The sequence below is a fragment of the Hemibagrus wyckioides genome, linkage group LG10, assembly GCF_019097595.1.
Source record: "Hemibagrus wyckioides isolate EC202008001 linkage group LG10, SWU_Hwy_1.0, whole genome shotgun sequence".
NCBI lineage: Eukaryota > Metazoa > Chordata > Actinopteri > Siluriformes > Bagridae > Hemibagrus > Hemibagrus wyckioides.
The window spans coordinates 12,335,684-12,351,573 of record NC_080719.1 but is presented as its reverse complement, the minus strand read 5'-3'; the positions used below and the strand labels follow the sequence as shown (position 1 = coordinate 12,351,573).

Genomic DNA, 15,890 nt, shown 5'->3' with positions numbered 1-15,890 from the left:
CTTCTCTTCTCCTATCATCTTCTCTTCTCCTGTCATCTTCTCTTCTCTTCTCTTCTCTTCTCTTCTCTTCTCTTCTCTTCTCTTCTCCTGTCATTTTCTCTTCTCCTGTCATCTTCTCTTCTCTTCTCTTCTCTTCTCTTCTCTTCTCCTATCATCTTCTCTTCTCCTGTCATCTTCTCTTCTCTTCTCTTCTCTTCTCTTCTCTTCTCTTCTCTTCTCCTATCATCTTCTCTTCTCCTGTCATCTTCTCTTCTCTTCTCTTCTCTTCTCCTATCATCTTCTCTTCTCCTGTCATCTTCTCTTCTCTTCTCTTCTCTTCTCTTCTCTTCTCTTCTCTTCTCTTCTCTTCTCCTGTCATTTCTCTTCTCTTCTCTTCTCTTCTCTTCTCTTCTCTTCTCTTCTCTTCTCTTCTCCTGTCATTTCTCTTCTCTTCTCTTCTCTTCTCTTCTCTTCTCTTCTCTTCTCTTCTCTTCTCTTCTCTTCTCCTGTCATATTCTCTCCTCTCCTCTCCTCTCCTCTGGAGCAGTGAAATGTAGATGATGTGTAAAATTTACCTTTCACACATTCCTTCTTTTAGTTTGATTCTGATATGATTAGAATCACGAGTCTGACAAGTTTAAGTAGTTTTTTTTTTTTGGCTCACAGCTGGATGAGGTGAAGTGAAAAAATAAGGGAGGAGGCCAGCACACAGCCCATCAGTAGTTCCTGTTTGCTGAGTTGCTTCTGCAAAATGTTGGGTAAGCTTTTTTTTGTCAGGATCCAGTTGTTGTAAGATCGGTGGCATAATATAGGGCACTATTTGACGATTTCTGAGTGAGGTATTGCAGCAACACGTGTGAAATGTGACTGCACAAACAGCTACTGAAAAAATTTTTTCTTGAATACAAAATATATAAAAATATCAATAAATTGGTAGCAATTATATTTTAGACTATTTATTTATTATATATTTATTTGTTTGTTTGGGTTTTTTTTTTTGGTGATTGGATTGGGATGAATAGACCTCTTCACTTTTTATTTTAATACTCCTATAAATAAATAAATAACATGATGAAGAATTATATATATATATATATATATATATATATATATATATATATATATATATATATATATATATATATATTAAAAAATATATATTTTCAATATTTGTTTATTTACCCTGTGCCTTAAAATACTTCGGCACAAGGACACGCACAATGTCCACACAACATGTAAGGAGTGCGATACGTGCAATGTGTAGTTTTACGTGGAAGATGTCACAATTCTGAAGCCCTATTTAAGAAGACAATGTGTGGAAAACACATTTTAGTTCATGAGCCCTTTCTCCACTGGGTGTGTCAAAATGTGTGATAGTAAGCTTCCTTCCTTGTTATAGCTGTGCGTAGAAGATGAGCGCTCAGTGTGTGTGTAGAGGATGGCTGCACATGCATCAGCATCACACGCATGAGGTAAGGCTTATTGCATTGACATATAATAACAAAAGAATGTACAGTAATAGTAATGTTAATAGTGCTGTTTTCAAAAATAGGACTCTGTAAATTATTGTCTTTTTTCTGAGGTACTTTTTCCCATCCTTTTATATGCATTTGACTTTTTTTTTTAAATGCACAATACAAAAGACAATGTGAGGCTTAATTCAGTTTGATGAAAAGAAAAAAACAAAACAAAAATTTAACAAAATAAAACTCATTAAGGTATTCTTGTTTTTGTTAAAGATAGGGTCATTTTATTTCCTTTTCATATCTCTGAAACGCATCTGTATCTTAATTAATATTACATGCACTGTATAGTAAATTGAATGCCTTATATTTCTGCATGTTTTTTATTTATTTATTTATTTATTTCCAGGTTTAGCCAGGGCATTTAAATATAGACGGTGCTACACTTTGCAAAACATGCGCAAGGCTTTTTAAGCGGCCAGTAAAGGAAACTCCACCTATAACCACAAGTGTAGTAGTGAAAATACAGATATTTAAATGCACTGTGAACGCGTGCCAGTATTGTATCACTGCAGATTGAGAACGAAAATGAAAACCTTTTTTTAAATATAGGATTTGAAGATACCATGGCCATGGGTTTTTATCTTTTGCAAAAAAATAGATTGAAATAGTTTTGTAAAAGAAAATATCAACTTTGAGCAGGTAATAGTTACTTCATCAGAGCAGGCTGTTGTTGATTATTTTCCTATGACCGCACAACACTGTATGCTTTTGTTCATACATATGAAAAAATCATTTGAACTTGTAGGACCAATATGTGACTGCAAAGGCAACTTCCTTTCTGTGTGTACAGCTGTTATTCATCAGTGTACTACCAAAGGTATTTATGTACCAATAAAATGAATACTCTTTCTCTTCCAGGAGACTGTAAGAGCTGCAGAACCAGCAGGAGAGGACGTTTGATTGCCTGACGAAAGACTAAAAAAAAAAGTCTTCTCAGTGAGATTTGAACCAAACCTCCTAAAATCACGCCTGATTTTCAATCATGGAATTCATGCACCCTCTCAGCTCTTCTGTGCCCTGTCCAGATGTGTACAGCCAGAACAACGGCAGCATCATCCTGCAGCATTATAACTACACTGGGAGACTGCAGCACAGAACATCAAACAAGAGCAGCATCAGCACAGGTGCAGCCTTTCTCCTCTGTATCAGTGTCCTGATCATACTGGAGAACCTGCTGGTGCTGCTGGCCGTGCTGTTACGCGTGCGTATGCGCCACCGCTGGCTGAACATCTGCATCGCCAACATTGCACTGAGCGATCTGCTCACAGGTGCAGCATATGTGGTGAACATTTGCATGTCTGGGCGGCACACGCTGCAGCTCAGCCCGCTCCTCTGGCTCCTGCGTGAAGGACTCCTGTTTGTGGCGTTGGCCGCCTCAGTGTTCAGTTTGCTGCTGATCGCTGTGGAGCGCTATGCCACCATGATGAAGTCGGAGTCTGAGAACAGAGAAAAAAAGACGTATCGGATCTTCATCATGGTGACCCTATGCTGGATCACAGCGTTCATCATAGGCTTCCTGCCTCTGTTTGGCTGGAACTGCATGTGTGACCTTGATGAGTGCTCAACTCTTCTGCCTCTGTACTCCAAGAGCTACATCCTGTTTGCTCTGATCATTTTCTTCATCATCCTCCTGACCATTGGCGGCCTCTATTTCTCCATCTACTGGCACGTCCGCAGGAACAGCGTGACGGGCTTGGTGAAGGGCAGGAAGCGGTCCATGCGGCTCCTCAAGGCTGTGATCTCCATTGTGGGAGCATTTATGCTGTGCTGGGGCCCGTTGTTCATCCTGCTCTTCGTAGATTATTTCTGTTACTCACGCCATTGCGATGCCCTCTTCAGCCCACAGTGGGTCATCGCACTAGCTGTCCTCAACTCAGCCCTCAACCCGCTCATCTACTCGCTGGGCAGCCAAGATCTGCGCTTGGCCATCAAGAGCCTCCTGTGCTGCCTATGCCGCCCGGACAGCTTCTCGTCAAAGGAGACATCGAGCACATCGGTGAGCCGTCACAGCAGCTTGCGCAACAGCTTCAACAAGGTGCGTAACCTGAGCACGAGCCCACAGAGCCAGGAAAGGAGTGGCAAGAAGACCAGGCTGAGCTCCACCACCTCCTGTCTGTCTGCGTCAAGCATGTAAACCACATGTTTCACACATTAACCACAAAGGATGCACACACCCACATACACGCACACATGCAGCCACAAAACGCGCGCGCGCACACACACACACACCCACATACACGCACACATGCAGCCACAAAACGCGCGTGCGCACGCACACACACACACACACACACACACACAAGCACACACATTCTTTACTCAGGGATATCATCACATACAGTTTTTACCTTTCCTGCGAAACAAAGACTTCTATAAAAAAAAAAAAAATGAAACTATGAGAATGTATTTTTTTGTTGTTGGTCTCTCAGAAACAATCATGAATGTACCAACACATCTATAAAGAAGAGTTTTTATGTTTTTGTTTATTTCCTAAAGTTGTAACTTTCTTTTTAATTGTTAAGGAAAAAATACTTAATTATGTAACTGAAGTTGATGAATATTTTTGTACATGTATGTTATTGTGAAATGTTTACACTTTTGAACTGTTGTGTAATATAAGAGGTCTATACATCAAATAAAGAGAAATATTTAGTCATACTTACAGCTGCCCTTTTTTCATCAGTGCTCTGTGGAGGTGATGTCGCTTACCCCAGCCGGCCACAAGAGGACGACTTGTACACAATTCCTATTACAGATGTTTCTTAAACTTGACCATTTAAAAGTGCCTTATTTTACAAATTACAAGCATATACACATAGTAGTGACCTTTAAAATGTTAAAATAAACAACAACAAAAAAAACCCCAACTAATGCAAATCACAGTTAAACAATTTCTGCAAAAAAGCAATTGAACTTTAAACAAGTATAAAATAAAACATATAAGAATCCTAACTAAATAAATAAATAAAAAAATCAGTCAAGTCTCTTTAAAACATTTCCAGTTCCAAAAATATATTTCTTCCAAATTTCCAATTCTACTTGTTACGGGATGAGTTATCTGATACAGTAGGTTTTCTCTGATATCCGATCCACTCTTTGGGGGGTTTTTTTTGTGGCTCCTATCAGCCCCATACTGTGACTATATAATTAATACTTCAGTAAAATATTGCTTTAAAACAAACAATAAGACATATAATTATTATTTTACATATATATATATTTACATACATATAATATTATTTTAATATTAAGTCTACCTACTGTAATCATTTACATTTTATGTGTTAGTTATGTCTGTTTCATGTAAGGTTTGTGGCAAAACCTGTGCATAAGATAGATAGATAGATAGATAGATAGATAGATAGATAGATAGATAGATAGATAGATAGATAGATAGATAGATAGATAGATAGATACTTTATTGATCCCATGAGGTAAATTCTTGTGTTACAGCAGCTTAGACAGTTACAAGATACAACACACACTTAAATATAAAATATGAAATTGTATGTACACAAACACATACTCATACATATACATATATACAAATATATACACAAAAATATAAGAATAAGAAGAAAGAAGAAAACCTTAAATATAGAATACAATAAGTTAAACACAGCAGTGCAGATAAGAAGCACAGTTGTGGATTTAATCATATTTTCATCAGTATTTCCATTACAGTACAGTACACATGTGCAAAGTGGTGGTATATAATATATATGAAGAACGTTGTGAGTCTAGGAAAAAAAAATGATATAGTATATTGGCCAATCCCCCTATCCAGAGCAGCTAAAATGTATCTCATTTTTAATATAACTGTGTATGTCACATATTTGATTTAATTTTTGTCTTTAACAGCACATTTTATGAAACACTGGGAAGTAATCTAACCATTTAGGAAACTGTTATAGCAGGGTTGAATTCTGGATTCTGATTGGCCAGAAGATGTTAAGTGCAATAAAGACTTTATTTGCAATGTATATTTATATATAAAGCCAAGAGAAAAACAGAAATGAGTACATTGCAATACTATTCCTTTAATTCAGTGTTTTCCAAACATTTTTGCACCACTGACCCGAAATGGACATTATAAATTGTCTTTTACATTTATTTAGTTCCAGACTTAAAAGTTAGGACTTTAAAAATGTCATATTTAATAATTCTGGATCAGAATAACTTCATTGTTAGTGGGGGAATTATAAAAGGTAACTGGACGGATGGAGCCATTTGTGCAGCATTTCAGGAGAACACAAAACAACAGCATGCTCTTAATATAACACAAAACAGTAGCAAACAAACACAATGCTTCATAGTTAGAATGATATTTGTAATATTAATTTCTAAAATAAAGTAAATAAAACATTTAAACCTCTTGGGAAGCCATGCTTGTAATTCTCCTCATATTTCTTCACTCAGTGTGAGATGCTTGGATACTTGATCCAAATTCAGGAGCATGTTTCCACACGAGGCTCCTCTGACCTGCAGCCTGTAGCAGACATAACATTTACAAAAGGGAGAACAGCGTGCAAGATTTGTCATTGTCTGCTTGCCAAGTTTCCAGATTATGTATCAAATGTCACATGCAGTTTGAAGGATCATTAGTGAACAGAACAGCGAGAGGGGCAGGTGTCTGAGCTCAGCGGCGGCGGCCATCAATCTGCGTAAATGCACCATAACCTGAAATAACACTGTGTTTTATTTTTATTTCCAGCAGCTTGATGCTCAGCACATTCGTGATCAGGGATGAGTGAATGCAAAATGCAGCTATGGCTCTGCTGTATCTGTCAGGGTGCACATACTTTTGCCATGCTGATCATTTTAAGATGATTGATGACCTTATTGTGGTTATGTACCTTATCATACTACTGTTTTATTGCATATTACTACATGATTATTACAATTCTAGCCATGGGGTCACAGTCCAGTGACTTCTGTGCCGGTCCGAAGCCCGGATAAATAGAGAGGGTTGCGTCAGGAAGGGCATTCGGCGTAAAACATTGCCAAATTTAATCATGCGTATCGTCAGTATTCTGAATTAAGATGGTTTGGACATGTTCAGAGGAGGGAGAGTGAGTACATTGGTAGGAGAATGTTGGACATGGAGCTGCCAGGCAGGAGGCAAAGAGGAAGGCCAAAGAGGAGGTATATGGATGGAATAAATGAGGACATGAAGCTAGTGGGTGCAAGTGTTAGAAGATAGGGATAGGTGGAGAGAGCTGATTCGGTGTGGTGACCCCTGAAGGAAAAAGCTGAAAGAAGAAGAAGAAGATTGTTACAGGTTAGCTTGTGATTCATGGTCTTTTTTCAGGACAACTACCTCCTAATTAATACACAAAATAACATTCTACATATGCTGTATCTGCATCACACAACTCCAACTGACTGTTTATGACTATAGAAAGGGCATTATTCATAATCACACACTGCGGTGTTTATAATAATTTATAATCACACTCTCCGCTGTAACCTTTTTAAGTCTGGTTCCTCTCAAGGTTTCTTCCTCCTAACATCTAAAGGAGTTTTTTCCTTGCCGCAGTCACCTCAGGCTTGCTCACTAGGGAGGATTTTGTCTAACATTAATCTTGGACTTTTGTACCATGTTTCTTATGTTCTCTAAAGCTGCTCTGAGACAATGTCCACTGTTAATGCGCTATACAAATAAAATAGAATAGAATTGAATTCTGTATATTAGTATCAGCAAGTATTAAAACCTATAGCGTGAGTTTCAGCTAGAGTGAATTTCAAGTAGAGGCACTAAGAGTTTCTAAGACATTGTATAAGATTGGACCCATGATTTAATGTTTTTTAAGTATTAAAGATTGAAGTATCATACTTTTTTAAATTCATTTATAGTTCCTAGAGTCCTTGTTCTCACATAATTTATGCTTAAATAAAGAACCGTTTCTCACAATACGCACTGTTTTCTCACAGTTCAAGAAAAAAACATACCTTGTCATGTTACAAAGCACTGATACTGGAGACTCCTTCCATAAACGATAAATAAACATCAGTTGACTGATATCTTCACCCTATCAACATTTCTGGTAGCTCAGGTAGGGATGTAGCCGTTCACTGGTTAAGGTGTTGGACTATTGTTCGGAAGGTTGTGAGTTTGAATCCCAGGTCCACCAAGCTGGTACTTCTGGGCCCCTAAACAAGGCTGTTAACCCTCAATTGCTCAGATGTATAAAATTGTAAGTTGTTCTTGCTCCAAATGCCTGAAAGGAAATGTTTATGTAAGATTCATCCAAACAAGAACATATTCATTAGTTATAAATAAACCTATGATTTGAAGTACAGCTGGGACTGCTGTCATGCTGACAGTCATGCTTTTATTGGAAATTAAGTGACACTATTGAATTATGGTGTATTAGTATTTCATCAGTAACAGCACTGCAGCTGAGATGATAAAGGTTAACTCACTGCAGTAAATCATGCCTATCATCTTTTCTCTTCATCAGCAAGGATGCAAAAAGTTCACGTTTGTTGCGTGCAAATGTTACTTGTGCTTCTCTCATAATTACAGCACAGCGCCTGGCCTCTGGGTGTTCGACAGACAGGTGTGTGTGTGTGTGTGTATGTGTGTGTGTGTGAACACATTCCAGCACCTGAGTACACGTTAGGCCACGACGCTGTTCTGTGTCCACCTGCTGGGTGTGTTTCTGTGTGTCAATCACAGGGCGTAGCTTAGAATTCTATTTTGATGTACGAGATTAAGAGACGTTCATTCATTGATAGAATTCCACCCATCTGTTTTTTTTTACACTCTTTATCTAATGATTTTGTGACCTGAGTGCGAGCATGCTCAAGACCAAGCCCTGATGATTCAGCCATTTTAACAAAGTCCAACCCAAACAATGTCAAACTACTGAATTATCAGGATTTGCTCTGGATCACATTTCCACTCTCTGACCCTGACGCTGTGATGTGAAAGCTCTGGTTACAGCATGCCCTTACTGAAAATACTGTTCAGTAAGGTGTGTTTCTTAATGTGTGTTATACTGAACATTCAGTTCCTGCCCTCAAGCTGGTTTTCCTGCGTGATGCCACAGTGCGCTGACTTGCCTAATAGTGACATCACATCTGTAAAAAGGACACATCGCAACATGTCCAGCTGATTTGCATACAACAAAGTTAAAGGGCACAGGGAGAAACATGTCTTTAGCCTCAGTAGAATGAGTCTCATGAAGAGTATGTTAAAGTGATTATAACCAAACACATTTTAGGGTGTTCTGTTATTGGAAAATAATCAATAATGTGGCAGTACAGTGAATGCACTATAATATTTTCATATAACAGCATATCCAAGTGTTTTATCCCTCAGCATGTTAGCAAAGATTAGAATTTTAGATCCTAAAAAATGACCCACAATACTCTTATCCATTAAGTTACTTCAACTCTCTTGTGGTTAATTAGACAAAGAGAAAACACAGCTTATCATATTACAGAGAAAACTGACAGTATTAACACATCTGTTTATTCCTCTGACAAATATTAAGCTGCAGCTTTACCTCTGACTGGTCAAAGTACTAAAACTGGAGACTCCTTCCATAAATGTTAGAGTCCTAGAGGTCCATAAATGTTTTAGCGGTCCTAGACCTTTCTAACCAATCAGAATCTAGATTTCAATAGCACTGTGGGATAATATTAGGTAAATTGCATGTGTAAATGTGACCTAAATGCATTTGTAGTTAAGAGCAACATTATGAATAGCTGTGTTTAATGGTTGAGAATAGAAAGCTAATTTTATTGTCCTTTATTCACATTCTGGAGAAAGAGACTTTGACAAGAGTCATAGTAGCAAATTTATACTTTTATTCAGCCATCATACATTTACTGCACACATGAAATTCTTTGACTGTCCATTTTAACAGTGTAGTACATTCAAGAAATCCTATTCAATAACAATTTTTCTTTTGCTGACTTGGTTTAAAGGGCTGATATAATTAACTAGTACTGGAAGTCAAGCAGCAGCGGTTCTGAGAAATGAAATGTAATGCTCTGGGTGGTAGAGCTCATTAGGGAATACTCAGACTGGTTAAAGCTGACACGAATGCCGTGGTAACTCAAAATAACTACTTTTTACAATCGCAGTAAGCAAAAAAGTTTCAAAGATTCCACAATAGTCTCATCAAACCTCAAAGCAGATTGGCTCAGGCGACGTTTTTCCAATCTGTGAGTAAGTGTTTAGTCTCTGCAGCCTGTTCTAAGCTGACAGGAGTGGAACCTGATGTGGTCTTCTGCTGTTGTAGCTAAAAGTGTTTTTTTAAGATTTCTTTTCCGCTCATCACCATTGTAAAGGTGATTATTTGAGTTATATTATCCTTTCTCTCAGCTTGAACAAGTCTGACCTCAAATCAACAAGGCATCTTCCACTGAACATTTTTTTTGTTTCTTGCACCACTCTGTGTAAACTCTAGAGATCATTGTATATGGGTTTTCACACTCAAACTAATACCAGCGACCATGCCGAAGTCAAAGTTACTGAGATTTTTCTGCCGTCTTTTGATTGATATGAACACTAACTGAAGCTCTTGACCTGTATCTGCATGGTTTTATGCATCATGCTGCTGCCATATGATTATCTGACTGCGTAATCCCATAAAAGAGCATGTGTGCATGTGTGTCTAATAAAGTGGCCTATTAGTGTTTATTCAGGCGGTAACCTGGGATGATCTGTGCATCCTTGTTACAGTGCCTTTGTTTTCATGCTGCTTAGTTGCTTTTTCACACAGCTGGCCTTTTGCACAACTTAATCCAATTACAAACCCCACCACACACACACACACACACACACACACACACACACTGAGCGGAAACAACTAAATGAATATCAAACAACATAAAAAAAATCCAGCTGTCAGTGTCTGAGGCGAGGATAAAAGGGCTAAGACAAGGCTATGAAATTGAAATAAGAGGCAGTTGCTTTCATCTCAGGAAACCCCGCCGCCCCACACACTGAGAAACCTCAACACCCTCTGTACACACTCTGGATCACAGTGTGTGGCAGTCTAGATCATGAGACTTCATTGAAGAATGTTAAATAATAAAACAGCCTAATTTTTGTAATTGCTTTGTAACACGCTCAGTAATACGACTCGTATAGAAAGACGCCCTCTCCCTTGTCCTCTGTGTGGACAGCACATCATTTATAACACTTAAACCAATCAGCCATAATCATCCACCATTACACACTAATATTGAAAAAAGATCAATTCCAAGATTACTGGGAAATCTAATGTGTTAGAAATTACACTCAAAATTCCCCTTTGCCCCAAGCAGCAATGACATTTGCTGCTGAGTTTTGAACAACAGCTACAAGGCTAATGTAATGTAAAGTAACACTAACAACTAGTGCAAATCTTATAGTGCAAATATCTGATCAGAGCCACACCCTGGTCTTCAGTGATGTCTTCCTGCAATACAGACTTTCTAAAGTGGTTTACGTGTCATCTTTACTCAGAAACTACACTTCACCCCGTAGCTGAATTCTGTAATGTTATAAAGGCATCCATCTGGATTGGACAAGCAGCATAATGGAATTTAGTACAGAATAAAACACTCTGTCTAATTTTAGCAAAATAATCAACATCGATTACTGTGATGCGGAAGTGGGATGTGGAGTTACCTCCATGAGGTTACTTTCCTATAACAACGTATTCCAAAGTGTTTTATTCCCCTTATACTAGAGCAATCTGGCAATAACTACAACTTTTTATTTATCAAAGAATTTGTTCTCACATACATTGAAGCAGTTATAAACAGCTGTTCCTTCACTAGCCTCTTGATGTTGTTGTGGTTTGGGGTCGCCACAGTGGATCATTTGGTCCGCATGTTTCGATTTGACACAGGTTTTATTCCGGATGCCCTTCCTGATGCTACCCTCCCATTTTATCCAGGCTTGGGACCGGCACTGAGAGTTAACTCTTCAGTGGCTGGGTTAGCTCCCTGCCTGCGAACCCGGGCCGCAGCAATGAGAGCATGGGATCCTGTCGCTGGACCACCAGGAGGCCTACCAGCCTCTTGATGTTAACAAGACCAAAATAAAGCTTGTGATGTTACAGAGAAAATGGAAAATGGAAACTCCTCTGTCCTGAAGATCTCAAAAAACTTAAAGCCACAGATTTACTTTTGGTTGTTACAAAGCACTGACATTGGAGACTTCTTCCATAAATGTTCAATAAATTCCTCTTTACAGAAAATCTTCATTCAAGTCCCTATGACTGAGCTGTTGCTACAGAAATGATAACATTAGAATTACTTCATTATTACAAACATGCTGATCTGAATGAAGAATTCTAGCATGATCCGAAGAACAGAAACTATTCTTCAGCGTAAGACAGACGTCCATTATTTGTCGGATTTATTATCCTTGCACATAGCCTCAAACCATTTCGTGTAACAGAGATCCCCACGAACAGAAGCCATGCAGTGTTCGAGAAGTCTGAATGAGAACATGTTTATCACAGAAACGCTAGTGATGGAGATTTCATCGTGAAAGCCGATAGCCGATTGAGACCTCGAGGCTCTTCTTTCACATGCAGCTGTAAATCTCACCCTGCTCTTATAGCAATGGCTCCGTCCAGACATGAAAGGATGAAAGCTAAAGTTAGACTCCTGCGTGCAAAAACGGCGTAACGAGGCGAGATCTATGGTGCACCTGAGATATATGACGACCATTATTCACTCGTAAATGGAGGTGACAAAGAGGCCCTAAAATAAGGAGCTGGCCATAATTCACCCTGACCGTCTGCAACGCCCAGGAACACCAAAGGATGTTTTTTTTCTGTAAGTACAAGAAAAGCAGGCAGAATTAGGTTAGAATTAGGCAGGCACATTAGGCCAGATCTAACTAATGCCTGAATGACTCGGTTGTGGTGGAGTAATACACATAACCAGATACAGCACTTATTAGAGATGCAGCAAATTTACTCCCGGCCTTGCGTGTCCAATAGAGTTTATACTTCATCACAGACATATAAATTTATGTTCCCAGGCAGTTTGGGAGGAGAGAGAGGTGTAGATGGCGGATGCGGCAGGACTCCTGTTCCTGCTGAGCTGAGCCAGCTCTCTGTGGTCACACTGTTACCAGCTCAGCAGGCACCGGAGGCCTCAGCCCTCTGAGCACGCTGACTCTTTTTACTCTTCATTTCTTACTCTTTTAAAATGTTATATTGGGTTTCCTCATCTTCATGAATCCTACAATGTTGACCATGAAACGGATAGGGAAAAATACATCTTTTCTAAAGGTCCAGATTAAAATGTATTAATTACTAAGCTCCAGACAAGTGACTAAGCTGACTGATGAGATATCTCTTAAAGATTTGTGATTTGTAGCTATAAATAAGATCATTTAAAGTGGTTACATTTTCACATTTCACATTTTCACATAGTTGCAGTTTCACATAATCACTTTTTCCTGAAACCCTAGACTCTGGACCGATAAGACACATTAGTTTAGAATTTGAAATAACCTGACAGTGTGATTCATACAGGAAATTGCAGTAATTCTGTATAAAAAGCAGCAATTCTAATAAACATTTCTGAGATTTGAAGCCAAACAATCTAGGTTCTCATTACTGAGTCGCTTTTAGTGAAATTTACCCAAACTCAGAAGGGACAGGTTTTTCCAACTAACTGGATTTTCATGAACACCACATTTCTGGAGTAAACACTCCTGCAAATGATTCCTGGATAAATTTGTACATATCAGCATCGACAGCCTTCAAACTCAAGTGGGAAACTAAAGAAGCAGAATGTTTGGACCAGACACCAAACATGTCTTGGCTGATGAACTGTGTTTCCTATCAGAGAAAAACTGTCTAAATTACATTTGTTTCTTTAATCCCATCAGGAGGAAAAGTCAAATCGTTATAAGATACAGTTACATATGAATTGTACAAATGAGTACAAATAAAAAAAAAAAAGTGTGTTGGACATGCTTGAGTCGCCGAAATGCGAAATTTGAGCTTCCCAATTTGACATTAATCTGCACTCTAATAGAAGCCTGACCTGATGCCTGCCGCTGATATGAGGGCAGGATTGAGATGTAAATCAACTCTATTATTTAGAGCCAAAATGGCTTTTGAGGGAGCGTTAAATGAAAACCGCCAAGCCATAACTGGTTTGACATTTAGAGCAAACGCTTCTATGCCTACCTGGCAGACCAAACCTGTCCTTTCTTTCATTATCCCATCTGTTAGGCTCTGTTAGGCATCACCACAATGACTGGTAGAAATCCAGGAGAGCTCTGCAACATCCTGTTAGCGTTCTCACTGCAGACGCTGAACTTAGCCACTGTGAACAGTATATTTAATGGATCAATGCTCACCAATTAGCTAAGCTCTGCGCCTTGAGCAAGCAATGAGGCGGTGCATGAGGAGAAAAAGCCGCTGACCGCAGTATGAATCACAAAAGCCTTGTGAAATGAGCAAAAGCTGATCATCAAAAGTCAAGGAGGCTCGCTAGACTTGCATGCTAGCATGCAGGAGAAACAGAAGTTTCAGTTATACCTGAGAACATGTGATGTTTCCAAAAATGTAATTCACTGCTTGTGTTACTGAGTTTGGAAATGACGCTGTGCTTAAAAGATCCGACAGAACACCCTTTCACTTAGAGGCACCGCCACAACATGCAAAAACTTGCACAGCATCAAAGGCAATTTTGACAAATAGCTAATGTCAGCAATTTGTCCAAGTGATGTCAGAGGTATATATACAGCAACATGAACCCACTGACTCCTTTCATTGTTTTTTTTTTTCAATCTTCTGTATATATCTATAAGGTGCAGTGATCTCAGCTGGAAAGTTCACCGGTGTGCAGTTATGGAAGATGTTGAGCACCATGTGAGCCGTGCAGGAGTGGAAATCCCTGGCAATGTGATTTTTCACTTCTGTTTGTCCACCAAATCACGGTGCCAGGAACCCGCTCCACCACAGCATGACCAACACCACAGAGCTTTCACCAGCTGCACACCACACGCTCCTCAGAGCCTCAATTCTCACCCTGTGGAGAGAGAGAGAGAGAGAGAGAAAGAAAAGATTACATATCCACTAAATCCAAAGAAATAGTTCACCCAAAGCTGCTCTTGGCCATGCATTATAGCTAGATTCATGGGCTTATGGGTTTATTATTGTTAACAAATGAAAAACTATAACTACACAAACAAATCAGACACACAGCGTCATGCTCTTATACGAAGATTATCAACAACAGGCTTGTGTGATGAAGTGGAGTTACTGTTACCACCCTGGAGTTGATTATTTTCCTATAACAATGTTCTGAAGTGATTTATCCCTCTTATAAAACAGCTATTTCCCAATTTATTACATTTTACAATTACAAAATGCCATCATACTTTTGATTCGATTATAGTTACATTCAATGTTCTGGATACAAAATTCCATGTAACCAGATAGTGTCTGATCTCACTTACATTAAAAATAGACATCCCCTTACCAGCCTCTCTTTTTTATAAGTTAATAAAACATAAAAAAACAGCTTGTCATAGTACTGAGAAACTGCAAAGTGTGAACTCCTTTCTCCTAAAAATATTGGAAAACTCAAAGTTACAGCTTTAGCTCTGTCTCTTACACAGTGCTGGCACTAGAGACTCCTTCCATAAATTTTAAATAAACATCTCAGTACAGAAAACATCACCATATAAATGATTTTATTTACATCCGCCATACAAGTCCATGTGAATGAGATGTTGCTATAGAAATAGAGCTAGAACGTTCACTGCTGCGTGATAGTAGATGAAACAATGTTCTGGCCCACTAGTTTGATGGGACAAGCGGTGTTCCAAGAGTGCTGAAAGTTCGTATAACGCTGCTGGTACATTCCACTGTTTGTACTGTCTGTGTTCACGACATAAAATTCCAATTCTGGCTCCAGTCTATTACACTGAACACCATTACTGCACTTACTATGGGCAATCAATCTGCCTGTGTGTTGGCATGGCAACACACAACACTATAATCCGCCTCTATTTCCATGGATGGAGCAAAATAAACCAACTTTTCAACCATACAGTGTCTGAAAAGTCAGTTACTTATGATAATAATTTCTTGTTTATTCGAAATGATCTACAAAAATCCACATCACACTCACAATCTTGCTGTTGTCCTGAATATAAGCACAGCAGAATACACCACTCTTGCTCTAAATATGTTTTATTTAAATAGCAATTTAAGTAAACAAATGCTAAGATGAGAGGAAATCCAGAAACACCCAAATATGCATAATTTAAGCTTCCTCATTAAAGATAAGGCACGGCAACAGCATTGCATCTTAAAAGCTGCCTTCTCAACTAATATGAAGAACATTGAAGCATTAAGAGAAAAAAAAAATCAAACGAATAAATGCGTTTTTTAAAATTAG

The 15,890-nt window shown here is 38.7% G+C and overlaps 1 protein-coding gene across 1 annotated transcript; it reads left to right on the top strand.

Annotated features, from left to right (window-relative positions):
* Positions 1 to 1,296: 1,296 nt before the first annotated feature.
* On the top strand, positions 1,297 to 3,814 carry s1pr4 (sphingosine-1-phosphate receptor 4). Its single transcript, XM_058401852.1, has 2 exons — positions 1,297 to 1,451; positions 2,364 to 3,814. Exon 2 carries the CDS (start codon positions 2,488 to 2,490, stop codon positions 3,637 to 3,639), a length of 1,152 nt encoding a protein of 383 aa, XP_058257835.1. The 5' UTR covers positions 1,297 to 1,451; positions 2,364 to 2,487; the 3' UTR covers positions 3,640 to 3,814.
* The last annotated feature ends 12,076 nt before the right edge of the window (positions 3,815 to 15,890 follow it).